Below are 27,628 nucleotides of genomic sequence, written 5' to 3' on the forward strand. Positions count from 1 at the left end.
GATTGTAGCTCGCTTTATCGTGAGGCTTGCTTTACTGTGGTGGTCTGGAAGCAATCCCACAGTATCTCTGAGGCCTGCCAGTGTGTAGGTGAAGTAACATTATTCTCCGTCAAGCTATTTATGTTGGTGACGCAAAACTCAGGAATTGCCAACTGTTCTTTTGGTTATAGGTTGATAAAGGCTAAGCAATTATGTCTAGTTAAAAGTTCCATTTTCCAAGTGTGCTTATTAATATTTGAGCTACTAATTTAACCATTTCCAAAGTGTCTTAGGCCTATATTGTGAAAGATACATTGAAAAATGTGAATGATTTGAAAAGATGGGTGACTTGATTGATATAAACACCTAAGAGTAACTATTGGTAAATTATGAAGTAGAATTTTTATATCTCATTGAATAGATGTATATTTAATGACCTGACCTTTCTCTAGTTTCTCAATTAAAAATATGGAAATTCAGATACAAATGCTTATTATCCAACACTCACTGCCAAATAACATGTAGATCACGTGATCATTCAGCAAATATTTATTATCTACCATGTGCCAGATACTGTTCTAGTTGTTAAGCAGTCTCTGTAAACTGACAGGTTAGAGTCTACTGGTGGCGGGGGGGGGGGGGGGGGGGTATAAATTCCTTCAGGGCAAGGGCCTCATCTTTACCAGTCTTGGAATTCCCTTGTCCAGAGTCGACACTCACGTTTGTTCAATTGCATTGTGAACCTGTGTTCTGGTTATCCATTGCTGAGAACCTAACCACCCCATTATAGTGACATGAAACAAGCATTAGACTCTGTTCATGCAGCTGTGAGTCATGGAGGCAGACAGGGTACACCAGCCATGGCTTGCCGTTGTTACCTCCTATCTGGGCCACAGTTGGGAAGAACTAAAAGGGAACTGCAACAGTTGGAACTGGAAAAGCTACTTCCAAGATGGCTTCTTTATTCACATATCTGGCACCTTGATGGAGGTAACTAGAGGAATGGGCTCAGCTAGGACTTGTCATCGGGAGAGCCTATAGGTAGCTTCTCCTGCATGGCGGCCTCAGGATATTTCAAGTTCTTACAGTGTTCTGGTGAATAAGGCAGAAGCTGCATGGCCTTGAATGATACAGCCTTGACGTCACATAGCATCCCTTATGCTGTTATTCTGTTTGAAGCTGTCCACCCAGGTACAAGGAGAGGGGGCATAGGCTTCAATTTGTGATGGGAGGAGATAAAAACATTTGCAACCATGTTTTAAAACCAACAGAAACTAGCAACAAGAGTGATGTCACGAGGCACAGAATATGATTATGAATGTGGCTCTCTGTAGACAATTTCACTCATTTTTTAGGAATTGGTACTTTTTGTTAAAATGCCTAAAACTTCAGTACCAACAACAATGATTCTTCTATAAAAGTTATATGACTATCATGTGTCTTTTTTCTTGAATTTTTATGATTTGGAAATCTCTTAATTATTAGTAAAAATATAGCATTAGGAGTGGTTTGCATAAATCTGGTAATTTTCTGTTTAAAATTACCGTCACTGTTTGCATGAAATTCCATCCTTAAGAAATATCCTTAAGTTTGAGAACAGCTGACATTTTTGGCTACAGCTAAAAGTAAACTATTTATGAAAGATGAATGTGTTTTTAAATAAAATTACTAGTTATTAACTGATTATATGTTGGTAAAACCATGAAGAATATTAAAAGATATGGGAAAGTGCCCATCTTTGAAAGCTTTTAAGAAATATTGTATATATTGTATACTAAGCATGTAACGTTTTAGTAATTACTTTGTGAAATTCTGCCAAGTACCATCAACTATAAAACATCCCTTCTCCCCTGCTCTACCCCTCACCTGTGCCTCACCCTCAACAGTTCAGCATTTAAAGCTTATGGGAATTGTAAATGTTATTTTTTTTGTCCTTAAATTGAGAATTGTGTCCCAGTTTATGACAAGGTTCAGAACCATTTTTTTTTCTCTGAAAAAACTTACATTTTAACAGTATGCTAAAAAGTGTGTACTGTATAGAGGAAACCTTTAAAACAGTTTTTTTTCCATGCTGAGATCTTTCCTAGGTCAGCAAATGGTTGTGAAGCCTTTATGGGTCAGGGTAGTCTGAGGCAAGATTGTTCTTTTAAATTCACATTTTAGCTTGGAGGAAAGTTTGAGTTTGGCACATTCTTACCAGCATTCTTTTCTCATATATAATGTGAAAGGTAAATATATATACATATATATATAAATATAAATAAAATCAGAGTTTAGTATCCGGAATAGGTACAGAATTCTTAAATACCATATGATCTCACCCATAAGTGGAACCTAATCAGCAAAACAAATAAGCAAGCAAAGCATAACCAGAGACATTGAAATAGAGAACAAACTGACAATAACCAGAGGGGAAGGGGATAATGGGGGGAAAAGGCAGAAGGATCATCAAGGAACATGTATAAAGGACCCATGGACAAAGCCAAAGGGGGGGTAGGATCAAGGGTGGGAGGTGGGGATGGGTGGGGCCGGAGGGACGTAGTGAGGGGAAAATGGAGGCAACTGTACTTGAACAACAAAAAATATTAAAATAAAAAAATAATAAAGCTCCTGAAAAGAAAAACAAACAAACAAAAAGTGAAGCCATTCGATTTTAAGTGGGCAAAAGATTTAATAGATATTTCTCCAAAGGTGATGTTTGAATGGCCAGTAAGAACATGAACAGATGCTCAAAATTATTAGTTCATTTTTATAATGGATTGTTCTGTTTTTGTAAGTTGTAAGCATTCTATGTATATTCTGTCTATAGACCCATATTAAATACACAATTTGCAAATATTTTCTCTTGTTCTATCCATTTTATTTTCACTTTATTATGTCCTTTCAAGGACAAACAAGTTTAACTTTTATGAAGCTCAGTTTAATCTATTTTTTTCCTTTGTTTCTGTGTGCTTTTGGTGTCATGTCTAAGAAACCATTGCTAGCCCTGGCCAGGTCGCTCAGTTGGTTAGAAAGTCATCCCAACATGCCAAGGTTGTGGGTTCAATCCCTGGTCAGGGCACATACAAGAATCAACCAATGAGTGCATAAATAAGTGGAACAACAAATTGATGTTTCTCTCAAATTTTCTTAAAAAACCACCATTGCCTACTCCAAGATTTCAAAGATTCATACCTATGTTTTATTCTAAGACTTTGGTAGTTTTAGCTCTTACATTTGGGTCTTTGATCCATTTTGAATTAATTGTGATGGGAGAACTTACTATGTATAACTCAATTTTTTCAATTTTATTGGGGCTTTTTTTTGTATCCTAGCACATGTGGTCTATTCTGAGAAATGCTTCATGTGTACTCAGAAGAATGTGTATTTTCTCTTGATGGGTGGAGTGTTCTATTAATCAAGGGTCCCCAACCCCCATGCTGTGGACAGGTACCCGTCTATGGCCTGTTAGGACCCGGGCCACAAAGCAGGAGGTGAGTGGCTGGGGAGCAAGCAAAGCTTCACTGGCATTACCGCCTGAACTCTGCTTCCTGTTCCCCTAGCCTACCCTTCCGAACCAGTCCATGGAAAAATTGTCTTCCACCAAACTAGACCCTGGTGCCAAAGGTTGGGGACCGCTGCTACAGGTGTCTTCTAGGTCTGTTGATTTAGAGCACAGGTGGCAAACACAAGGCCTGAGGGCGGAATCCGGCCCTCCACCTTGTTTTATCCCACCCGGCACCTTGTTTCTACCCGGCGGCAGTGCCGAGCTCTCGCTTAACTGTTAAGGAGTAGTTACATTTATACCGTCCTAAATTACATTTGGCCCTTTGAAGGCAACCACGAGGCTGTTGTGGCCCCTGATGAAAATGAGTTTGACACCCCTGATTTAGAGTGATGTTAAAATCTCTTTTTTGTTGTTTCTATGCCTAGTTTTTACATCTGTATTGAAAGTGTATTGCAGTCTGAGACTACTGTTATTGAATTGTCCATTTTTCCCTTTAATTCTGTAATTTTTGCTCATGTATTTGAGGGTCTGCTGTGTTTATGTTTGTAATTGTCATAACTTCTTGATAAATTGAAATTTCCATCATTGAAAAATGTTGTCATCACTAGAAACAATTTTTGTCTTTAAATCTATTGTATCTGAAGTTAGTATACTCACCTAGCTCTCTTTAAGGTACTATTTGCGTGGTATATCTTTCTTTTTCCATTTAATTTTAACCTATTTGTGTCTTTGAATCAAAAGTGTATCTCTTGTAAACAGCATATGGTTGATCATGTTTTCTTTTTAATCTATTCTGCCGATCACTGACATGATTGGAGTGTTTATTCATTTATGTTTGATATGATTACTGATCAGGTAAAATTTTTTCTTCAATATATTTTATTGATTGTGCTATTACAGTTGTCCCATTTTCCCCCCTTTATTCCCCTCTGCCCTGCACACCCCCTCCTACCCACATTCCCCCTTTTAGTTCATGTCCATGGGTCGTACATGTAAGTTCTTTGGCTTCTACATTTTCTATACTATTCTTACCCTCCCCCTGTCTATTTTCTACCTATTATTTATGCTACTTATTCTCTGTACCTTTCCCCCCTCTCCCCCTTGTTGATAACCCTCCATGTGATCTCCATTTGTGTGCTTCTCTTCCTGTTCTACTTGTTTGCTTAGTTTTGTTTTTGTTTTAGGTGTGGTTAATAACTGTGAGTTTGCTGTCATTTTACTGTTCATATTTTTTATCTTTTTCTTAGATAAATCCCTTTAACATTTTATATAATAAGGGCTTGGTGATGATGAACTCCTTTAACTTGACCTTATCTGAGAAGCACTTTATCGGCCCTTCCATTCTAAATGAAAGCTTTGCTGCACAGAGTAATCTTGGATGTAGGCCCTTGCCTTTCATGACTTGGAATACTTCTTTCCAGCCCCTTCTTGCCTGCAAGGTCTCTTTTGAGAAATCAGCTGACAGTCTTATGGGGACTCCTTTGAAGGTAACTGTGTCCTTTTCTCTTGCTGCTTTTAAGATTCTCTCCTTCTGTTTCATCTTGGGTAATGTAATTATGATGTGCCTTGGTGTGTTCCTCCTTGGGTCCAGCTTTTTTGGGACTCTCTGAGCTTCCTGGACTTCCTGGAAGTCTATTTCCTTTGCCAGATGAGGGAAGTTCTCCTTCATTATTTGTTCAAATAAAATTATTTCAATTTCTTGCTCTTCCTCTTCTCCTTCTGGCAGTCCTATAATTCGGATGTTGGAATGTTTAAAGATTTCCTGGAGGTTCCTAAGCCTCTCCTCATTTTTTTGAATTCTTATTTCTTCATTCTTTTCTGGTTGGATGTTTCCTTCTTCCTTTTGTTCCACACCGTTGATTTGAGTTCCAGTTTCCTTCCCATCACTATTGGTTCCCTGTACATTTTCCTGTGTTTCACTTAGCATAGCCTTCATTTTTTCATCTAATTTGTGACCAAATTCAACCAGTTCTGTGAGCATCCTGATTACCAGTGTTTTGAACTCTGTATTTAATAGGTTGGCTATCTCTTCGTTGCTTAGTTGTATTTTTTCTGGAGCTTTGATCTGATCTTTCATTTGGGCTTTTTTTTTTTTTTTTTTTTTTTTTGTCTCAGTGTACCTGTTACGTAGAAGGGGCAGAGCCTTAGGTGTTCACCAGGGTGGTGTGTTGTGACACTGTATGTGGGGGAGAGGTCTGAGAGGGAACAGTGTCACTTGTTCCACTCTCTGCCCATTTCTAGTCACTTCCCCTACTACCCACAAGCAAATTGGGCCCTTCTGGTGCTGATTCCCGGGTGGGTGGGTTTGTGTACATTCTAGGACCTGAGGGTCTCTCCAGGGAACTCTCCTGTGAGGCTGGGAGTTTCTCCCACTGCCATCTCAACCCCCACAGGTGTTTTGAGTCTTTATTTCCCCACACTGGGACCCTGGGTTGAGCAGTCTGTATTGCTCCCCAGTTGTTCCTCCCAGTTTATCTGCACACTAATGTAGGACTGCCCAGTCTGCAATTGCCACCTCACCAGATCCACCAGCTGCCACCTTGCCGTGAATCCTCTCCACTTAGCTGCCTGTCTCTGCCCTCCTATGGGTCTGGCTGAATGTTTGTTCTTTAGCTCCTTGGTTGTTGGACTTCCATACATTTCGATTTTCTGCCAGTTCTGGTTGTTTTTTTGTTGTTAAATTGTTGTTGTCCTGCTTTTGGTTGTGGGAGGAAGCACAGTATGTCTACCTAGGCCTCCATCTTGGCCGGAAGTCTCAGGTAAGACTTACATCTCCCATTTTGCTTTTTGCTTCTGTATCTCATTTCTATTTGTTTCTCTTTTCCTCCATTTCTTCCTTTTTTGTGTTAAATAGATATTTTTTAGTATGTCATTTTAATTCTTTTGTTTCTTTTTTTTAATTAATTCTTAGTGGTTGTGCTGGGGATTACAATTAACATTGTAATTTTTAACAATCTAGTTCAGATTAATACTATTGCTTTCACTGGTATACAAAAACTTAATTCATATATAGTTCCATTTCTTCCTCCCTCCTTTATGCTGTTATACAAATTACATCTTAATGCATTATATAGCTATCAAAACAATTATAATTATTACTTTGTGTGGTTGTCTTTTATATCAGATAGGACAAAAGAAAATCAATAAACCAAAAAATACTTCTGTTTTTTAAAATATGTATCTATATATAGCACTTTACTAGTGCTCTTTATTTCTTCATATGGATTTAGTTACTGTCTAAAGTCCTTTCATACCAGCCTGGAAGACTTTAGTATTTCTTGTACACTAGGTCTGCCATGGTTTCTGAAGAACAATCAGCTGACAATCTTATTTAGGGTCATTTCTATGTGATGAGATATTTCTCTCGTGCTGCTTTCAAGATTCATCAAATTTGGGAAGATTCTGGTCATTTTGTGTTTAAAAATTCTTTCTACCCCTTTCTCTCTGATTCCTTTTGGGACTACCATTATATATATCTAATATTCTTGATAGTGTCCCACAGGTTCTTGAGGCTCTATCCATTTATTATTATTATTTTTTGTTTCTATTCCTAGACTGATATTCTCAATTGACCTAATTCAAGTTCACAGATCTTTCTTCTGCCTGTTCATATCTGCTGTGAGTTCTTCATTTCATTGTATTTTTTAAAATCCAGAATTTCTATTTGATTTTTTATTATAAGTATATTTATTTATTGACATTTTTATTTGGTGACATATTCTCATATTTTCCTATAGTTCTTTAGACATGGTTCCTTTGTTCTTTGAACTCATTTATATTTTATTTAAGTCATTGTCTGGTGCTAAGGCCAATATCTGGGCTTCCTCAAGGACAGTTTCTGTTGACTGCTATTTTTCCTGTGTATGAGCTGTACTCATTGGGTTTTTTTGCATGTTTTTAATTTTTTTATTGAACACTGGACATTTTAAATAATATAATGTAGAAACTCTGGAAATCAGATTCTTCTTTCTCTTCAGGATTTGGTTTTGCTATATATTGTTGTTTGTTTGTCCACTAACATTTTTAAACTAATACTGCACAATTCCTGCTCAGCTTACTGTTCAGCTAATAAGTACAGCAGAGAATTCTTTAAATGCCTGTAACCAATAAATTTCCCAGTCTTCGTGCAGGATTCTGTGCTCATGGTGGGCACACCTTCAACACTCAGGCAATAGACAATTCCTCCTGAGCCTTCAGTTTGGCTTTCACAGGGTGTCAGCACTAGCCAGAAGTGAGAGCTTAGTGCCTTCCCATCGGTTTCCTGTGCATGCACACAGCCTGGACATATCAGAGTCCCTGTGGACATTTCTTTCCCTAGCTTTTTTAGTTTTAAACCTTCTGATTAGCCTTTTGTTTGACCCCTTCAGACAGCCACAATCTTAAACAGTTGCCTCTAATTTTTTTTTCAGCAAATTCCCCCAGTGGAAAGGCTATTTGTACTGGGTGAGCTCCAAGTCAGGTTAGTTAAAGACAGCCTTGTAGTGGGGTCTTCATGTAACCAAAAGGTCAATTAATGACAATTCTGTAGGAATGAGGCTTTGAAGGCATGCCATTTGACCCCTCCAATGGCTTCCAAACCCCTGATTCCACTGTGATTGTGGGTGAATGCTTTTCCAGGCTTTTGTGGAGATAGGGATGGGGGAATGGGGACAGGGCAAGTTCAAATGCCATAAAGCTTACTGTTTTTACTGAGATTCAGCCATTTTTCTTGAATGAATGTGCTCTGGATTGCTAAAGAACTTTGGGTAAATTTCAAGAGCTAAGAAGTAGTTGTGTTTGAAAATTTTTTTGAGGAGAGTCTTTTCAGATACCCTTAATCTACCATTTTCACTGATGGTACTTGAATTAATTTTTGCATATTTTAACCCATAACTATTTTTTACCATTTATCTTATTTTTAGGATGCTCATATTCTTCAATTTCATTAAGTACTTCTCATTGTGCTGGCACTTACTATGCATTGTTTTATTTTACTTCTAACCATGCATCATTTTATTTTACTTATACTACTGTAGCCCACCACTGCCACCAATACTGCTACTCATAATATAGTATATTAGTTACACTGTAATTCACGTCCTAATGTGAATCATTGTTGTATCAAGGAATGATGCCACTATATCATAAGTTTTATGTAATTTTTTCTCCATAAGGAGAGGTAGACTAATGAGAATGGAAGTTCAGGAAAGGAACAGCCCCTCAGTTTGGCTCGGGTTGCTGCAAGAGCCTTTTGGTTTTATTTAAGGAAATTTAAAAACACACCTTCAATAGAGCTCCCTCCCTAGGAAGGTACACCGCCTGGCCTGTGGCAGTTCTACTGCCTCCAGCGGCCCACCACCTCGGAGCTCCAGTTCCATCTGCATTGTGAGAGCACACGCCTACCCTGATCTATTTCTTCTCTATTATTTTTATTCATTGGTAATATCCTATACACTAGCCTCCTGCTACACTGAGTTACCTGCTTGAATAATCCAAGTTATATTCCCCAATGCCAATTGCATTTTGTGTTGTTACTGTTAAACACTCCATTTAATAAGTTGCATGGGTTTTAGTTGTATGTAATTTTGGGTTTTTTAAAGTATATTTTATTGATTATGCTATTATAGTTATCCCAATTTTCTCCCCTTTATCCCCTTTCTGCCCTGCATCCCCCAACCCTCCTCCTCCCCCCACCCTTAGTTCATGTTCATGGGTTGTACATATAAGTTCTTTGACTTCCCTGTTTCCTATACTATTCTTAACCTCTCCTCCTCTCTTTTATGCCTATCAATTATGCTTCTTACTCCCTGTATCTTCCCCTACCCTTCCCCACTGAAAACCCTCCATGTGATGTCTATTTCTCTGATTCTGTTCCTGTTCTAGTTGTTTGCTTAGTATTTGTTGTGTTTGTGTGTGTGTGTATGATTAGGTTGAGTTGTTAATAGCTGTGAGTTTGTTATCATTGCTCTGTGTTTATTGTTCATAGTTTTTGATCTTCTTCAATTAGATAAGTCCCTTTAACACTTCATAGGGCTTGGTGATGATGAACTCCTTTAACTTGACCTTACCTGGGAAGTACTTCATCTGCCCTTCCATTCTAAATGATAGCTTTGCTGCATAGAGTAATCTTGGATGTAGGTCCTTGCCTTTCATGACTTGGAATACTTCTTTCCAGCCCCTTCTTGCCTGCAAGGTTTCTTTTGAGAAAGCAGCTGACAGTCTTATGGGGACTCCTTTGTAGGTAACTCTCTCCTTTCCTCTTGCTGCTTTTAAGATTCTCTCTTTACCTTTAATCTTGGGTAACTTAATGATGATGTGCCTTGGTGTGTTCCTCTTTGGGTCCAACTTCTTTGGAACTCTCTGAGCTTCCTGGACTTCCTGGAAGTCTATTTCCCTTGCCTGACTGGGTAAGTTTTCCTTCATTATTTGTTCAAATAAGTTTTCCATTTCTCGCTCTTCCTCCTCTCCTTCTGGTACCCCTATGATTTGGATGTTGGAGAGTTTAAAGATGTCCTGGAGATTCCTAAGCCTCTCCTCATTTTTTTGAATTCTTATTTCTTCATTCTTTTCTGGTTGGATGTTTCCTTCTTCCTTTTGTTTCACACCGTTGATTTGAGTCCCAGTTTCCTTCCCATCACTGTTGGTCCCCTGTACATTTTCCCTTATTTCACTTAGCATAGCCTTCATTTTTTTCATCTAATTTGCGCCCATATTCAACCAATTCTGGAAGTATCGTGATTACCAGTGTTTTGAACTTTGCATCTGATAGGTTGGCTATCTCCTCATCACTTAGCTCTTTTTCTGGTGTTTTGCTCTGTTCTTTCATTTGGGCCATATTTCTTTGTCTCGGTGCACCTGTTAAGTTGTAAGGGCCTTAGGTATGCACTAGGCAGGGCAACCCTCTTTGCTGCGTTGTGATGATGTTTGGGGGTCGGGGTCAGAGAGGGAACAATGCAGCTCCCTTGCCGGGCTCTAGCCCTACTTTCCAACAAACTTTCACATGAGACTGGGAGTTTCTTCCACCAAGGCAACCCCCACCATAGTCCGCAGTGAACTCTGAGTCTCAGTTTCCTATTCAGCCAGACCCACACGGTCTACTGCCTAACCAGGGATCCTTTCAGCCAACCCCACCTGCAGGGTCCACCGCCTTGCCCCAGGTTCTCTGATCCAGCCCCTATCTGAGTATGCAGCCATCATCACAGTCTTAATTTTTAGACCATTTCCAACATCCCCAAAAGAAACCTCATCCCTGTTAGCAGCCATTCCCATCCCAGATGCACAGGTTTTGAATGGTCTTTCCCAATCCTCTTATTCTTAAGCGCTGTAATTCTTAGTGTGCAGTTTTTGTAGATGCTGGTATTATGGTAGCAGAAATGCTGGTATCATAGTTTGGGCTTTTGCCCTCATCACTGAAAGTGTTTTTTCTAAGTGTTTTGTCCGTGACCTTTTCATTGCTTAATCAAAGTAATGTTTTTTGGTCCTTCTCTTATTTGCTCCTTGTGTGGCACTTGCGTTATCAGTCACTTTTTCTTTGGTGGCACTCCTCTTTCCCTTGATGGGTTTGAAGTCATTCTCTTTTAATCTCCTCTTGTCCTTCTATCTCAATCTACTGAGCTGATCCATCTTACTGAAATGGTATTCCCAAAGGCTTTCTCTATAATCTTCCTTCAATGCTGGCTAAGATCATTCTTTCATATTTTTATATGATATCATTTTAAAGTGTATTTATTTAGTTCCTATTAGCAATTTGCTGTTCCATTGGGAATTTAAGTATACCTGTTTCTTTACCTCTGTAACAACTTTAGGTTTTCTTTTTAAATTTATTTTTGCATGTTTAAAAACTATAAGCTAGGCTTTGTAGTTATTTAGTTTGTAGGATTTTTTTTTTTTTTTGTTAGTTAGGCTAATTAATTCCCAGGTGTTCAGATTCTATGTTTGTATTTCCTGTTCCTAGTTCACATTTCCACTGAAGACTAGCTATTGCCCATGTATATATTTGTGTATGATATGCTCATACATTCAGGGAATTAAATCTTTATCTGTTTAGTGACAAAAATTTTTTATGGTCCAGTTTTTGCCTCAAATTGTGTGTTGAATAAAATTTTTTTAAAATGCATTTCTAATTAAATCTACTTTCAAAAGTATTTTTTTGGGTGATACAACTTTCAGAATTGTTCGTCACATCCTTGTAGGAACATGCCCTGGAGTGCGGCACTACGGTGCAGTAAGCAGAGTCAGTCGTCCCCTTCTTGACACGGGGAAGAGAAGAGAAGCAGTGAGAGAAAGCGGAGTAAAGAAACTTCATGCTGGTCCTTTTCGAGAACTGGAAATCCAAAACTTAAATCTTCAGTTCATGAGGGAAAATTTATTGCTATTATAGTTAAGAGATAGCTTTCAATTTTAATTGAATTTAATCCCATACTCAATTTTTATCAAAATTTACATATTTAAAAAAATTGTCAGTGAATGAAGATCTACAGTCCTAGACATAAAACTGTTGCCTTTCTGTGCCTTCTTATCCCAACATGAAAGTGCATGTGTCAGAGTCGTGCTGGGCTGTAAAATGTGTGTCCGGCTCCCCTTGGCTAAGCCCTGTCCTCGTCCCACCCTTCAGACTGGGCAGTAGCATGTTGGCCAGTGAAAGGGTCAGATGGAAAAGACATTTCTAGTCTGTAGAATTTTATTGAAATGTTTAAGCAAGCACCTATCTGCCCTTTTTTTTGCTTAAATAAGTGAAAACAAGCAAGTTAACAGTTCTTATTTCTTGGTGCTTATGTAAGTTTCCTAAGTACTTGGAATATATTTTTAACCTACGTCGCATATCTGATTTCCACTATTGCAATTCTAATTTTACAAACTAGGAGCTATATATTCTTTTACTTCCTTCCATGTCTATAATGAAGTTAGTTGGGCCTTTGCTATGCTTTCCTGCAAGTGGTAAAGCTTCACATGCATTGCTGTCCACTAATGAGTAAATGTGTAACATTGGCTGTGAAGGTGTAGAGAGAAGCGTTTTGGCACTTAAAGTCTAAGCATTTAAGGGCTTGTGTAGGAAGAAGACTGCTGGTTTCCACTCCTGTGGTTAAGCCATTTCACCTGGTAAAAAGGGTTGTAATCAGAATTTCAGAGTAAGTCCTGCAGTACAGTGTCAGCTACACCATATAGTCTATGTTTCTGGTACTAGCACATACCTGGGTACGTGTTTTTATTGAAGTATTCTTTGAGCTATATGCCAGACCTCGTTTATGCTGATGCCTTGTCTTAAATTGGCTATGCGGAGTGGTAAGAACTTAGTTCAAGTGGCATTATGGACTGCTGTGGGTACCTCTCGGGGCTTCGGCATGGAAACCATCTGATGCTCTCTTTCTAGATGTCCAGGAGCTTCTCATCAGAGAGTTGCCCTAGAGAGAAGAAAAACTAGTAAAACTCAGACAGAGACTGAGAATGAGAATGGAACCACTGTACTAGATCTCCCAGGTACCCTATCACCCGAAACAGACTGCTCAGGGACGGGGACGGGCACAGTGCCCGTCGAGCGGAACCAGACCTCAGCATCTCTTCCTGCATGGACAGAGGAGCCTGGCCTGGACAACCCTGCCTTTGAGGAGAGTGCCATTGCCGACAGTATGTGCCATTTACCTCTTTTGTTTTCATGTTTTCAGATCAGACATTTGCTGCTTTCCTACTGTTCCCTACAATTTTTCCAACCTGCATTTTTCCTCTTTAAAAAATAACTTTATTGAGATATAACTCACATATCACAACAATCACCCTTTAAGTCTGTAAGTCTAACAGTTGGCATTTTAGAAACAGCACATGAACCTTCCCCTGGAAGAGGGTGCTCCTTCCCACCCCTTTCTGTTGTAGTCCGTGAATTCACTAGATGTCAACATGCTGCTGCTTGTTAGCTCATGTGTTCTGAGTTTGTCGCTCCTTGACTAAGAAATCAATAACATCAGGCATGACAAAAATAATACCTCAGATTAAGTGCTTGCTCTGTGTTGGCTCAGTACCAAGCACTTTACATAAATTAAGTGATTAAATTTTTATAATAATATTATGAAATTTTTTAATGGTGGGAAAACTGAGTCTTGAGAGATTAATTGGTCAAGCTCATACTGCCTAGAAATGGCTGGATATCTGTGTCTTCAAGATCTTGCTTGTGACTGTTGCAGTCCTCTGGTGGCAGCCACTAATCTGACCGCACCGCCCACCGGGAACGAGCAGAAAGCCTGTAGTCCGAGATCTTGGGCATATCTCAGTAGCTGGCTTTTCAGTTTGATTGTCTCTTACAGAACTCCAGATTTTACTGAACATATCCCATTTTCCCTGCCAGCACTGTAATTCTTTTCCATCTCGTCAGGCTCAAGACCCACCTCTTCTTAGAGCTGACGCGATTACTCTCTCCACATCCATGGTGACTACATACCACAGAGTCAGTCTTTCCTTTACACTGCCTTGCACGGTTTACAGTTGTTTCATAATGCAGACTTTCTCGTACCAGTTAGGACAAGATGACATTCTCCTAATATTTTTTTATCAGATTATTGTGTCTTCCCTAGTGATCTGATACATAGTAGCTATTTGTTGGTTATGTACTGATCACCTTCAGAAGAAGAAATGTTTAGATGATCTCTACATAGATATTTTTTGTCATTCTGTTTTTCTTATCCAGTGGTATTGTCAGTTATTAATCATCCCTTAACAGAAGATGACTTATTTACCAGAAGAACATCAAAATATAAAACATTTATGTTCTTTCCATCTATTTTTCTCTCTCATTTTTAACTTGGCAGCCACACAACAGCCCCCTGGTTTACCAGAAGGCGAAATCACCACGATTGAAATTCACCGTTCTAACCCTTATATTCAGTTAGGAATTAGCATTGTTGGTGGCAACGAAACACCACTGATTAACATTGTTATTCAGGAAGTCTATCGGGATGGGATAATCGCCAGAGATGGAAGACTCCTTGCTGGAGACCAGATTCTTCAGGTATCAATTTTAATTCTGTTAATTTGCACCTTTTTGTTCTTATTCATAAATTTATTTTGTTCGCATACTTTTTTATTTTAAATATTATATTTATTTATTTTTAGAAAGGGGAAGGGAGAGAGGAAGAAAGGGAGAGAAACATCAAGCTTATGGTTTCCTCTTGTGTGTCCCCTACTGGGGACCTGGCCTGCAACCCAGGCGTGTGCCCTGACTGGGAATCGAACTGGTGACCCTTTGGTTCACAGGCCGGCACTCAATCCACTGAGCCACACCAGCCAGGGAATTTTCATAAATTTAAAACTTGGAAAATTGTGATACTGTGGAACCTGAATTATGTAAAGATAAGTTTTGCTGGTTTTATATGTAAAGCAGATTGGAATTCTGTAATTTCTCCTGTGTCCCCATTTACAGGAGTGTATGTTTTCTTCCTACCTGATTTCAGTCCCACCAGTGTCACACACTGTACACATGAGGAAGCACACTCACACAGGTTACATGGCAGAGCCACGGATGCTAACTCCAGGCTGTCATTAACCCTGTGATCCTAACTGATATTCTCTACTTAATGCTAATCATTGTAAGTTAATTTTAGGGTGTTTTTAGAGTGGATTTCCTTCTAAATAATGATTGTATAACATGCCACAATGTTAGTTTCTTTGGGAAATGTTATTTCTACAAATTGGGGAAAAAAGATTGCCACATGTTGGTCATAATTCCTTTTTTTTTTTTTTAGGTCAACAACTATGATATTAGCAATGTGTCCCACAATTATGCCAGAGCTGTCCTTTCGCAGCCCTGCAGCACCCTGCAGCTCACTGTGCTTCGAGAGAGACGCTTTGGTAACCGAGCATATAACCATTCTGATGGGAACTCTCCACGAGAAGAGATTTTCCATGTGGTTCTTCATAAACGGGACTCCGGTGAACAGCTCGGCATCAAACTCGTACGAAGGACAGATGAGCCAGGAGTTTTTATTCTTGACCTGTTGGAAGGGGGGCTTGCTGCACAGGATGGGAGGCTCAGCAGCAATGATCGCGTGCTTGCCATCAACGGGCACGACCTGAAGCACGGGACTCCTGAGCTTGCCGCCCAGATCATTCAGGTAAACTTGAGACCTGCTTTCCAGATGCTTGACCTTCATTACCATATGTTAATATTTGTTTCATTGGCCAATAACATAAGAATCTAGGGCATATTTTCTATTTCATTGGAAAAATCAAGCATGGCTATCTAAATTCTTCAAAATCCACAGTAGTATAACTTCACTATAGATAGAATCTTTCCTAAATACGGTGTTCCCTGAACTTTCACATTATTTGTAAAGTCTCTAAAAGTTTCACGAGCATTTCTCATTTGCTCCCTCGGCTCCATCCAGTACCAGACATCACAGATGGTGTTGTCCACATTTAACCTGTGAGAAAAGAGGGGCTCAAAGGAGCTTCGATTACTAAGGTTCTGACTTATCTTGTCTCTTAATTTTCCTTCTTCACTTCAAGATCCATAAAAATAGAGGGAAAGTCATTTTTTATTAAAAATAACTCATCTCTATAATGCCTTTTTTTTATTTTAAGGAATTTAAAGCATTTCAAACACATCATAACATTTCTCCTCATTGTATCCCTGTGGAGAAAGTAAGGATAGTTATTATTATAGAAAAACCATGTTGTCATAAGAACATCAAAATAGATAAATTAGAAACCATCCAGAGAAGATTTCAGGGTCTGTAACCTGCCATGGAATTCAACCTGATAGGGGTACCGCCTACAGAGATCAAGGTGGAACAAAACATACTCTTTTTTTAAAGCACAACAAAATGCTACAAAGGAAATCAAGCATTAATATATTTGAGCATCAGGAATTAAATAGGTTGATAGTCACTAAAAATGTGTGTACTACATAGAATCAAATAACAATGAAAATTTAAGACTATAAGAAAACCCAAGCCTCATTCGTCTTTAACTGGCTCCTTTTCTTAACTTTTGGTTCGATGTAGTGTTACAGAAACACACACGCACAGCCATGCTGCACTGGGGAGAGATTCATTATTGGTCTTAGTTCATAGACTTGAGATTTTAAGGAATTGCATGCGTTGAAATTTCTTGAAACCAGAGGCAGCATTTGGACCTTCACCTGTGGACACCCGCCAGCTGCTGTCCAGGGAAGACAGTTCCATCATGGAAGGGTCAGGGTTGGGAAAAAAGAAGAAAGTGAATCCATTTATGGGACTTACTAAAGGAAACAGGAGAGCTGAGTTGACTTTAAAAGTGAGAAGTCAGATCAGTAAGACAGAAAGAAATAGATTGACCCTCTTTATTTCAGGCAGTGTTAAAGTACCCTAACTCCTAATAGATGGTCCTCATCCAGTTTCTAACCAAGACATGAAAAATGTAGATGCACAGGGGGAAAATACATTAAAAATTTGAATGATAATATGTTGTATATTTGGATGTTTATAATCCAAATAGTTAAATGGTTGTATCGTGTTTCCCAAACTGTAGAAAACTGAAGTTGCTCAATTTCAGTCTCTTTGTGGGGAAAAAAATGTCTTAATGTTTTGGGGACTATAAAAATATGTACTTTGATGTCTCAAAAAGAGAATCATAGAGACAAAATACAGAAAATAGAGAGGGAAGTTAAAATCTCATGCAGTGTAAACAGCCCAAGCATTCGTGTTTTGGAGAACATCGTTGCAGACACTTTTTATGTATATGTCCGTAGGTAAATAGGTACATGTTTTCACATGTACTTAACACATGCACCATCTTGTAAATTCTGGGTTTCAACTTTTTCTTTATGTCAGCAATATGTTGTGGATTTATCATGACAGTAAGTGTAGATTTACGTCATAATCTTTAATAGCTGTGTAATTGGCATGTTGTGTTCTATAACTTACATTTCGTTTTAAAGTTTAAGATGTTTTGCTAACTTCCCTTCAGAAAGATCGTACCAATTTATACTCCCAGCAACAAGACATGCTACTTGTTTATGAATTATGGGTGTTGTCATTTAGGCATTCTGTATTTAAAAAATCTTGTCTTTAACCCAACTCTTTTGAAACCCTGGAGTATTAGATGTACAGCCTATTTAAATTTAGTTTATCTTTCACTGCCTGGCTCATTTCACTTAGCATAATGCTCTCCAGTTCCATCCATGCTGTTGCAAAGGGTAGGAGCTCCTTCTTCTTTCTCCTGCATAGTATTCCACTGTGTACATGTACCATAGTTTTTTGATCCACTTATTTGTTCTTGGGCACTTAGGTGATCTCACCTATAAGTGGAACCTAATCAACAAAACAAACAAGCAAGCAAAATATAACCAGAGACACTGAAATTAAGAACAAACTGACAGTAACCAGAGGGGAGGTGGGAGGGAATAATGGGGGGAAAACGGGAAGGGTTGTCAGGAACATGTATAAAGGACACATGGACAAAGCCAAAGGGGAGGAGGAGCAAGGGTGGGAGTGGGGATGGCTTGGGTGGGGGGGAGTATGGGGATGGAAATTGGAGACAACCATACTTGAACAACAATAAAAAAATACAGATTAAAAATAATAATAATAAAGGTAGTTTAAATGCAGATGTTCGACATTTAAAGCCTAAATGCCCACTTCCACAACATGGAAAGAATTTTGTCTTTTAAGCAATCCAGGAAGATCAGTGATTTATTTTTGTTTAAAGTTTGTGTAAACAGGGATTTTCCACTGAAGTTGAAATACTGATTATGAAGTATTTGGTAGTAATCAGGTATTAAGCAGAATGAAAGTAACCCTATTCATCGAAATGAAGTCACGAAGGGGAGCATATCACCGCTTCACACTGTGTGATCTAAATAATCTGAATCGTGAATGTCAGGACCCTAACTATTCTGTTTTGTCATTTATCCTTTAGATCAAGTCCGTACACCCTGCTTTGGATGTATGCCTGTACTAACTGTCTTTCAGTTATTCTAAAGAACTTGTCTAAAACTACTTAGTTTAATAAAATGCTCGAATAGTTAAGTGATTTTTCAGTGGGGCCCTAAAGTTGGTTATCACTTATTTTTCAATTTAAGAACTAAAAATAGAGTAATTTCTTAACCCTATTGACTGTAGTTATGGGGGAGTTCCCCTCTTTCTGCCATAAATCCTTAAAAGTAGACTATTATATTTTCCCACAGGAAGAATACTAATAAAATCGGGAATCGTGGTCATGATCAAGAATCAGCATCAGATAAATTAGGCCTGTACATTAAAGGCAAAGATAACATAATTTTAAATAAATACTCAGTAACATTTAAAAAATATACTAGATAGGAATCTATGTTTAAAATACAAATATATAGATAACGGACCTCTAAATTTAAAATAATAGTCACAAACCTCCAAAGTAATGTAGTGCAATACTTAAGGACGTGTGGGTGGGTGTGTCATGTGCAAGACAGTGTGCATATCTCTGATAAGACATACATACCTTGTCACCCAGGATCTCTGTAATCCTTCTTTTCAGGACTGTTTAGGCCACGGGTGGCAAACACAAGGCCCTCCACCTTGTTTTATCCGGCCCGGCACCTTGTTTCTACCCGGCGGCAGCGCCGAGCTCCTTGCCCGTAGTTAAAGAGTAGTTACATTTATACAGTCCTAAAATTACATTCGAACCTTTGAAGGCAACCGCCAGGCTGATGTGGTCCCCGGTGAAAATGAGTTCGACACCCCTGGTTGAAGCCGATGTCCTGTTTTGCTCAGACCTAGCACAGCAGAAACAAAGCTCTGCATTGTTTCGTTGATTATTCATTCCAGAGTAGCCACCATGAGATTGATTTCAAAAGTCACAAGGGATTTTAATCAATTTTTGAATCAGTTCTTCCTTTCTATGTTCTTTCCTTTGCTGTCTCCCTCTCAATGCCAAGGCCGATATTGAAGGGGAAGTATTTTTCAAAAATCAAGAAATCAAGGGGAGATGAGAACACAGGCAGTTTCACTGCTTTGCTTGGTTATTTTGGAGGTGGGGCTGGGGAGGGCATGTTTAAGAGCGGCGTGTGTGTGTGAGATATTCAACTGCAGAAGTTTTCAAATACTAACCCATTAGACAAACCTGCTTCCTCCCCACCACCAGGTACTCGCAGTCACTACCCAGCCGAGGCTCTGCTATAATGATAGTGCATTGGAAATTATACTGCCTGTAATTTTTACAATGAGAAGTGTCATTAATGACCGGTGGTAATGTCTGTGTGTTTTCTCCAGGCTAGTGGAGAAAGGGTGAATTTAACGATTGCTAGACCAGGGAAAGCCCAGCCAGGTAACACTGTCCGAGAAGCGGGAGCTCCGAGCAGCAGCCAGCACCACGCACCGGCGCTGTGCTACAGCAGACCCAGCTCACATAAGGTGAGGTGTTGTGTGTGTGTGCTGGGATTTATCCGCCCTCACAGGATCATTGTTACAAGCTGGAAAGATTTAAACGAGGGCTGTTGTTCTGTTGGAGAAGGCGAGCATGGGTGTTGAGGGTATGAAATGTGGATGTCTTGCTGCCTTGGAGAGTAACTGTATTATTTCAGGTCCTCAGACAGTGGGGACGGTTTCTTAGTGAAGAGGGTCCCTCTGCCAGGTGATTGACGAGAAGTATTTGATCTTCCAGAAAAAATTTTCTATGTGCTTAGTCCTGCTTGAAAGTAGGCTTTGTCTTGGGTTGCTCATTTAATGTAACAGTTATCTGATTGGAAAAGCAAGATGAAGACAGTGCTGGACGGGTCTGCTCTTTACAGTTGAGCAGGCTGCCTACAGCAGCAGACTTAGATATGCGACTGTTAAACATAAATCGCACATTTGGATAGGTACTAGTATATAGCACATTTCTTTTTATATTATAGCTTTTATGGGAATTATTTAAAATTCCCATATATTGAGCATTTGTACAGCTTCTTTAAGATTTCACTGGTGTTATATTCTTAGGACATGTTTATCAGTACTGAGAATTTTGATACTCTAACTTGAGTTGCAAAAATCAGAAAAGGGTGGTACTTCACTGCATTTTTGATACTATTTTCTTCATTTGATCCTTCACTTACACTCAGTTTCTGGTAGGCCAGGATTTTTTCAACAATGATGTTCACCCAACCACTTGAACATATAAGCTAAATGTGAGCTTCCAAAGAAAGTCACTTTCCTTATGTAAAATTAACTTGTGTTACCAAACAAAAACTTACTCGTTAGTCTGCTTAAAAACCATAGAAATTCCCTGTGTGCCAAGATGGCTTCCTGATGTTAAGTTCGGTGTCTGAGAAGTAGTTACCTTTGGAACATCACAGGCGCTCTAAGAAAGCCTTGCTTAAGGACGGGCGTATTTTTGGCCCATCAGGTTTATCTGGTTTTCTGAGCTTCAGTACAGACTTGTCACTCACTGGCCTTTGGTTTAGTTGATACTCACGTGAAATTACAGCCACAGACTTGGTTCTCGATTCTGAACCAAAACCAAAATGTATGAAGGAAACCTATGATGTTGCGTTCATAACAGAGACTATGACAAAGGAGTCAGAGTTTTGAATAGTAATTTTTAGTGGGAGTTGTCTCAGATAGCTCGTCCTTGCTTTACAAGATATATGTTCTAAAGAATGATAGTATAAGCCGTAAGTTGATTATTGAATCTTTTCTGTCATTGAATTCTACAATAATTTGAGATATGGATGTCTGATGTTATAGTTTTAAGACAAGATAATTTTAAAAACTCTACCTAATCATTTCCACATTCACATGGAAAACTGCTTACTTCATTTAGTTTGGGGTACATATATTTTTCTCTTTTAACTCTGCTAATTCTTATTCTCTTTAATTTTATGTGGTGGTGTCTTAAATAGCAATGCTGTATTTATTCTCAGTCTAGGTAGTCTGCAAACCTAGTTAGGTAGAACAGCCACAGAAAATGGACTTTGAGTGTTAATTTAGCTATTTACTCTTGCATTTGTTATGTAAAATCCTGATTTAGAAAAATAAAAGTCTCATAGGGAAGCAAACATAAAATTCACCGAAACAACCTGTTCCAGTGATTATAGTCATTAAAAATAGAGTATACATTGGTCTACTACTAAGCTTCTTAGTAGCTGCTTGGATAGACATTCCTATGGTGTTGAGTCCTGAGACATTTCCTTGAAGCTTTCTGAGTATAATCACTGAAGTTAGGTTCGGTTCTGAGGAAAACAGTGCATTCATGTTTCAGCCCTCAGAGGAGTAAAATCACACCCTTAAATGGTAAAACACCTGAGAGTGGAAATGCTTCAGTAAATACACTCAGGACTCGTTCACATGACTTGTCTTCATAATAAAATGGTTTTGCCCAATTTTGGAGCATACTAACAGATTTCCTGCTTCAATATAGGAACCATCTAAGACATTTACAAGTGTGCTACTAGGTCATAACATTCTCCAGGAATGCCCTGCTGGACCACAGGTAGTTCGCTTGATAAAATGTCAGGACTGCAGGGATTCCAGGACCAGAGAAGGGCACCCAGCCTAGAATTCCAGGACCTGGTTAATGGATATGTGCATGTCAACTCTGACTTTATGCCTCTAAAGGAAATGTTACAATCATGTAAATATAATTCATATATTTCCATTGTTAACATTGTTAAAACACTAATATAATTGTTTCATTATCTCTAACATTCTTCTATAGTTGGTAATTGTCAGAAACCTTTTGAGACCTTAGCTTGCGCTGTTACATTGAGTGGGACAGTGCCGGTGTGGTGCGGGTGTTTATAAACAGTGGACGTACACAGTGCGCTGTACTGCATGAACCCATGCAGACCCACATCAGTTCAAATTCCAGTGCAGTCACTTGTATGATTCGGGGCAAGTTCCATGGCCTTCCTAAGGCTGTTTCCCTGTCTGTAAGGGGGGCATGGGGAGAAGGAAGTGAAGTAATACATGTAGAGCCATTAGCTTTGCACATAGTAAATCCTCAGTAAAACTTAGCTATTGTTATTTCAATGTAATATCTCATATGTTTACCTTGTTTTATATTGGATTCTAACTCAGAAATAAAAGTGATGTATTAGTCTTTTCTTCCGGGAGTGTCTCAGTAATAAGTAGCAATAACAAATGTCACTAAAAATAGCTTTACCTTAAGGATATAGTTTGTTGGGAATTTATTTCCCTGTCAGTAGCTTCTTTAAAAATTCAGTTATTTCATAGCCTTTTAGCTTTTCCTGGAGGTTTTGAAGATAGATATGCAGCCGCTTCATGACGGATTATTCTGATAATCCTTGTCAGCAAGAATCAGAAGACAAAACTGTAGCTTGTTTCTGGCAGTTGGCAAAACATTTTGTTTTGTACTAATCTGTCAACTTTTCTTTCAAAGAGTATGGCAGAAAGATGGAAGAAAAGTTAATTGGCTCATCTTCAGAATCTTAAAACTCAAATGCATTACTTTTATAGAATGGACCATATGTTGGAGTTTAAGGTAACTATACAAACGATGTGCTTATTTTACTTCAACCTCCACATGGCAACAGTCCTGAGTTGCTTCAGTTTCATAAGTAGCCACAGGAAAATACGGCAGACCTCAGTTTCACATGGTGATGCACCGTGATCGTTGCAGTGTTTGTACCTATGAAGAATTGTGTATTGCTTTCAGTCCTATAGTAAGTGATAAATAAAATGACTTACAGTTGCCACATAAGTTTTTACATTAGTTTAAGCTGTCCTCTTTGCTGTATACTATTTATTCCAGTAAATATGTTCAATAAATTTTTTCTCTCATGAATTAGGATCTTACCCAGTGTGTTATATGCCAAGAAAAACACATTACTGTGAAGAAGGAGGCACACGAGTCCCTTGGAATGACGGTTGCTGGGGGCAGAGGAAGTAAGAGTGGTGAGCTGCCCATCTTTGTCACCAGCGTGCCGCCGCACGGCTGCCTCGCCCGCGACGGCAGAATCAAGAGAGGTAAGACGGGCTCTTCAGCGGTCTCACCGCATCTTCTCCCCGAATTCAGCTGTGCACGCATGGGCGTGACTTTTTTTTCCTTTAAAATGTCCTACGCATGTGTAAACATAAAGCCTCTTTATAAGGTTAGAAAAATGCCTAATGCTGAAGCTTAGCATTTTCTAATAGTTACTCAAAGTGTTGGATTATTTTACGTTGGAAAAGACTCTTAAGAGATTTCTATTGCCCATGTTGCGGCAGGCTACGACTGTCTCCAAAATACAAATGTTAAACTCAAAATAAAGTGGGAGGGGCTCACAGAGGAGGTGGGGCAGAGCACAAACTTTAAAAGGTAGTGGGGCCCTGGCTGGTGTGGCTCCGTGGATTGAGTGCCAGCCTGCGAACCAAAGGGCCGCTGGTTCGATTCTGTTCCGGTACATGTTTGGGTTGTGCGCTGGCTCCCTAGTGGGGGTGTGCAAGAGGCAACCACACATTGATGTTTCTCTCCCTCTCTTTCTCCTTCCATTCCCCTCTCTCTAGAAATAAATAAATAAAATCTTTAAAAAATAAAAATTAAATTAAAAAAAAACAAAGGTGGTGGGTTTAGGGATTAGCACATTTACAAGTTCACGCTCGCATCAGTACTATATAATTTGTATAGTGGGGGGGGTAGCGGTGAAAATAGCATTCTTCATGCACTGGCTTGTTCATGCAGAAAGGCAGTCTTAAAAGCTGGTTTTGCAAGAGTGAAGTTGGATTCCTACCTCACAACACGTATAGGAATTAACTGATTATGGGTCTAAGACCTAAATGTAAGATCTACAATTTACGTTCAGAGAAAAACGTAAGTGTAAATACTCACGACCTTGGGTTAGGGAATGGTTTTCTTAGACGTGACACCAAAACACAAGCAACAACAACCACATAGATAAACTGGACTTCATCAAAATTACAAATTTAATGAAAGACACACACCACCAAGAAAGTAAAAAGAATGGGAGAAAATATTTGTTAATCATGTACCTGATGGAAAACTTGTATCTAGAGTACATGAAGAGCCCTTACAACTCAATAAATAATAAGGTCAATAACCCAATAGAAAAGTGGGCAAAGGACCTGAATAGACATTTCTCCAAAGGAGATACACAAACGGCCAATAATCACAGGAAAAGAAACTCAGTGTCGTTGGTTGTTTGCATTGGAAATGCAAATCAAAACCACTTCACACCCACAAGGATGGATGTGATAAAAAAGGCAGGCAATGACAAACCTCGGCAAGGATGTAGAGAAATTGGAACCTTCATACACTGCCAGCAGGGATGTAAAGTGGTGCACTTGTTTTGGAAAACGGTTCAGCAGTTCCTCAAAAAGTTAAACACACTGTTACTGTGTGATCTAACAATTCCGTTCCTGAAGACATGAAAATGTGGCAACACATAAACTTGTATGTGAACTTTCACAGCAGTATTTTCCATAGTAGCCAAAAAGTGGAAACAACCCAGATGTCTAGCTAGCGAAGGGATTAGTACAATATGGTAATACAATGGGATATTATTTGGCTATAAACAGGAGTGAAGTATTGACACGGGCTACAATATAGGTGGACCTTGAAAACATTATGCCTACGGAAAAAAGCCGGTCACAAAAGACCACGTGTTGGCTCCATTTATGTGATCTGCCCACGGGCAGGTCTGTGGAGAGAGAAAGTAGAGTAGTGGTTACTTAGGGCTGCTAGAAGGGAAGTGACTGCTGATTGGTACATGTTTTCTGGGGTTCTTCTTAAAATGGTGTGTGGTGGCTGTATAACTCTGTGACTATACTAAAAACCATAAAATTGTAACTTTAAGTGAATGAATTGAATGTTACATGAATAATATCTTAATAAGGCTGCTATTTTTAAAAGTTACTTGTCCAACAACAGAATTGGGAGCAATTTTATTTCCTTCTTGTTATTTATTATGTTTTCTAAATTTTTTACAATGAGAATGTTTTACTTTAACAATCTGAAAAATAAATGTGTTTTGGGAGAGGAGGGTTTTCCGTAGTCTCTCTTGGTACAAAGTGTACTTCCCAGAGGAGTAATCCTTTCCTCCCCGACCTTTTATTTAATCCTCACTGCCCTTTTTATTATATTACTTGACAGAGGAACAAACACTTTTTTTCTTTCTCAAGCAAGACAAGATGTTCAGACCACAAGTTCTGTTTCCTTGTTTAGGCCCAAGGATATCCTCTCTTTACGTATTGTGATGTATTTGTGCTGAGTGAACTATGTAGGGCTGTCTTTATATATAAAACTGTATAAATATAGTATGAAAGAGAATATAAATATTTATTTCTAAATGCAAAGTGTCACATAATTTTTGAGTTGGGAAGAACAGTAGGAATCACGGAATCTCAGAGAAGAGAATGAACGGGCCAGGGCCTGTGCCCAGCTAAACCTACAACGTGCCAAGGCTAAGGGTGTGGACTTCTAGATGAGTCGCGATGCCTCGAGCCATACTTCTTCCTATATGCTATGAAATTATTTTAAATTTTTAAATTGTTTTGGAATGTCCTTTATGAATTGGATTTATTTCAGTATTATTAAAATCACAAAGAAGTAAAAAATGGTCCTTTACCTTATCTCATCTGAGACATTGAAACTAGCTTTTGTTGATTCATTTACCAGTAGGAGAATTTGCAGGAAAATAATCACTTGGTAGCTCAGTGCATTTTTTTTTTGTCTCATCCTTTGAACAGGTGATGTATTATTGAGTATCAATGGCATTGACTTGACCAATTTAAGTCACAGTGAGGCTGTTGCTGTGCTGAAAGCCAGTGCTGCATCCCCCACTGTTGCCCTTAAAGCGCTCGAGGTCCAAGTTGTTGAGGAGGCCACGCAGGCCGCGGACGAGCCACCAAGCACGTTCAGTGAAAACGAGTATGATGCCAGCTGGTCCCCATCTTGGGTCATGTGGCTTGGGCTTCCAAGGTACTGACAGCTTTCTTGTTGTTTTATGAAATAATCATAATGACAACCTTTATTAGTGTGGAACCCAGTAAATCCACTCACTGAGGAGGTAAAAAAAAGGCTTTGATTAGATAAAAGTAGCAACATCAAATCAAATTACAAAAGAAAATTGTAATTTTTCTTAGGTGCTTATATTTAAAAGATAAATTTAATAATGAGAACTAAGCTAAAAGACATAACTATTTATAAAAACGAATAAAGTCATCTGCCCAATTTCTGTTAAGGCTGGTAAGTGGACAGCCATGCCATGGATGCTCAGCCCCCTGCTCAGGAAAGTTGTCCTTGTTGGTGTTCATTCTGATCCATGCACAGCCCTCATGTGCCTGGGGTCAGAGTGCGGGGCCTTGTCCTATCCCAGGAGTCCTTCTAAAAGCCCTATGTTCCTAATCCTTTTAACTCTCCTAAAATAGCAGGGTATAAACTCAGTTTTTATTGGACATAAGAGTCTTAAGCCCTGCCATTGGTGTTCAAGAGTAGCTGCTCCTAACCACAGTTCTGAAGAATTCACTGCTTTGTGACTGACCAGCCAAGGCATTGGGAGCACAGTGTCTGGTCCCACAAGCCCCTGGACCCTCCCGGTGATGGTTGCGTAGTTTCATATTGAGGTAGGAAGACTGTATGTTACCATTTTTGTTTTCAGTTTAGGTTCTTAGCATATAAAAGAATCCTAAATCTGAACGATGATGAAACATACTGACTCTTAATAAAGTATGAAAATTATTCATTTAAAATAAAAATAAAGAATAAAAATGTGCCAGTTTCTGAGCTATCTAGCTTTATTTAGAATAGATTTGTAATAACTAGAATTTGTTTAGTGCTCTATGGCTTATAAAGCACTTTCACAGAATGAACAATAAAGAAGCAAGGATATTATTGGATTATTAGATATTATTGGATTATCCAATTGGATTATTAGATTATTTGTTCATAATCTAACTTGCTGACTTGTCTTCTTGGTTAAAAAATAACAAAGAGGCCTAAAATTGTAGTAGAATTCATGTCTCAGGGACTTGTAGGGACCTTGCATGTGGACCTTGTGGAGACTTTTTTTATGACAAGGATGTTTTAACTACTTCATATCTGTGCAGCAAAACTGAAAGAGATTTTTTTGTTACTATTTTCCTATTTTGTCAATTAGAGTCACTCTTAAAATGAAGGCATTTTAAGTGAAGGAGGGAAAAACGACAACTTTTAATTCCTTGTGTAGATTAAAAAGAGGGATCTTACCTTTGGGGGGAATCTGCTCCGCTGCTCATCTCTTTCATCCGAGTGCTGAAGTCAGCAGGG

At 38.8% G+C, this 27,628-nt stretch overlaps 1 protein-coding gene across 15 annotated transcripts in view; it reads left to right on the forward strand.

The window, feature by feature from the left end:
• The window catches only part of LNX2 (ligand of numb-protein X 2), an 86,011-nt gene that overhangs the window by 53,318 nt on the left and 5,065 nt on the right, over positions 1-27,628 (forward strand). For all 15 annotated transcript variants that reach the window (XM_045188125.2, XM_024580813.3, XM_053920749.1 and 12 more), the window contains 6 exons: positions 12,816-13,069; positions 14,242-14,441; positions 15,175-15,543; positions 19,660-19,800; positions 23,175-23,352; positions 26,071-26,302. In XM_045188125.2, the coding sequence (XP_045044060.2) occupies positions 12,816-13,069; positions 14,242-14,441; positions 15,175-15,543; positions 19,660-19,800; positions 23,175-23,352; positions 26,071-26,302 (1,374 nt within the window). The remainder of the gene's footprint in view (positions 1-12,815; positions 13,070-14,241; positions 14,442-15,174; positions 15,544-19,659; positions 19,801-23,174; positions 23,353-26,070; positions 26,303-27,628) is intronic.

The sequence above is a fragment of the Desmodus rotundus genome, chromosome 3 (genome assembly GCF_022682495.2).
Source record: "Desmodus rotundus isolate HL8 chromosome 3, HLdesRot8A.1, whole genome shotgun sequence".
Lineage (NCBI taxonomy): Eukaryota > Metazoa > Chordata > Mammalia > Chiroptera > Phyllostomidae > Desmodus > Desmodus rotundus.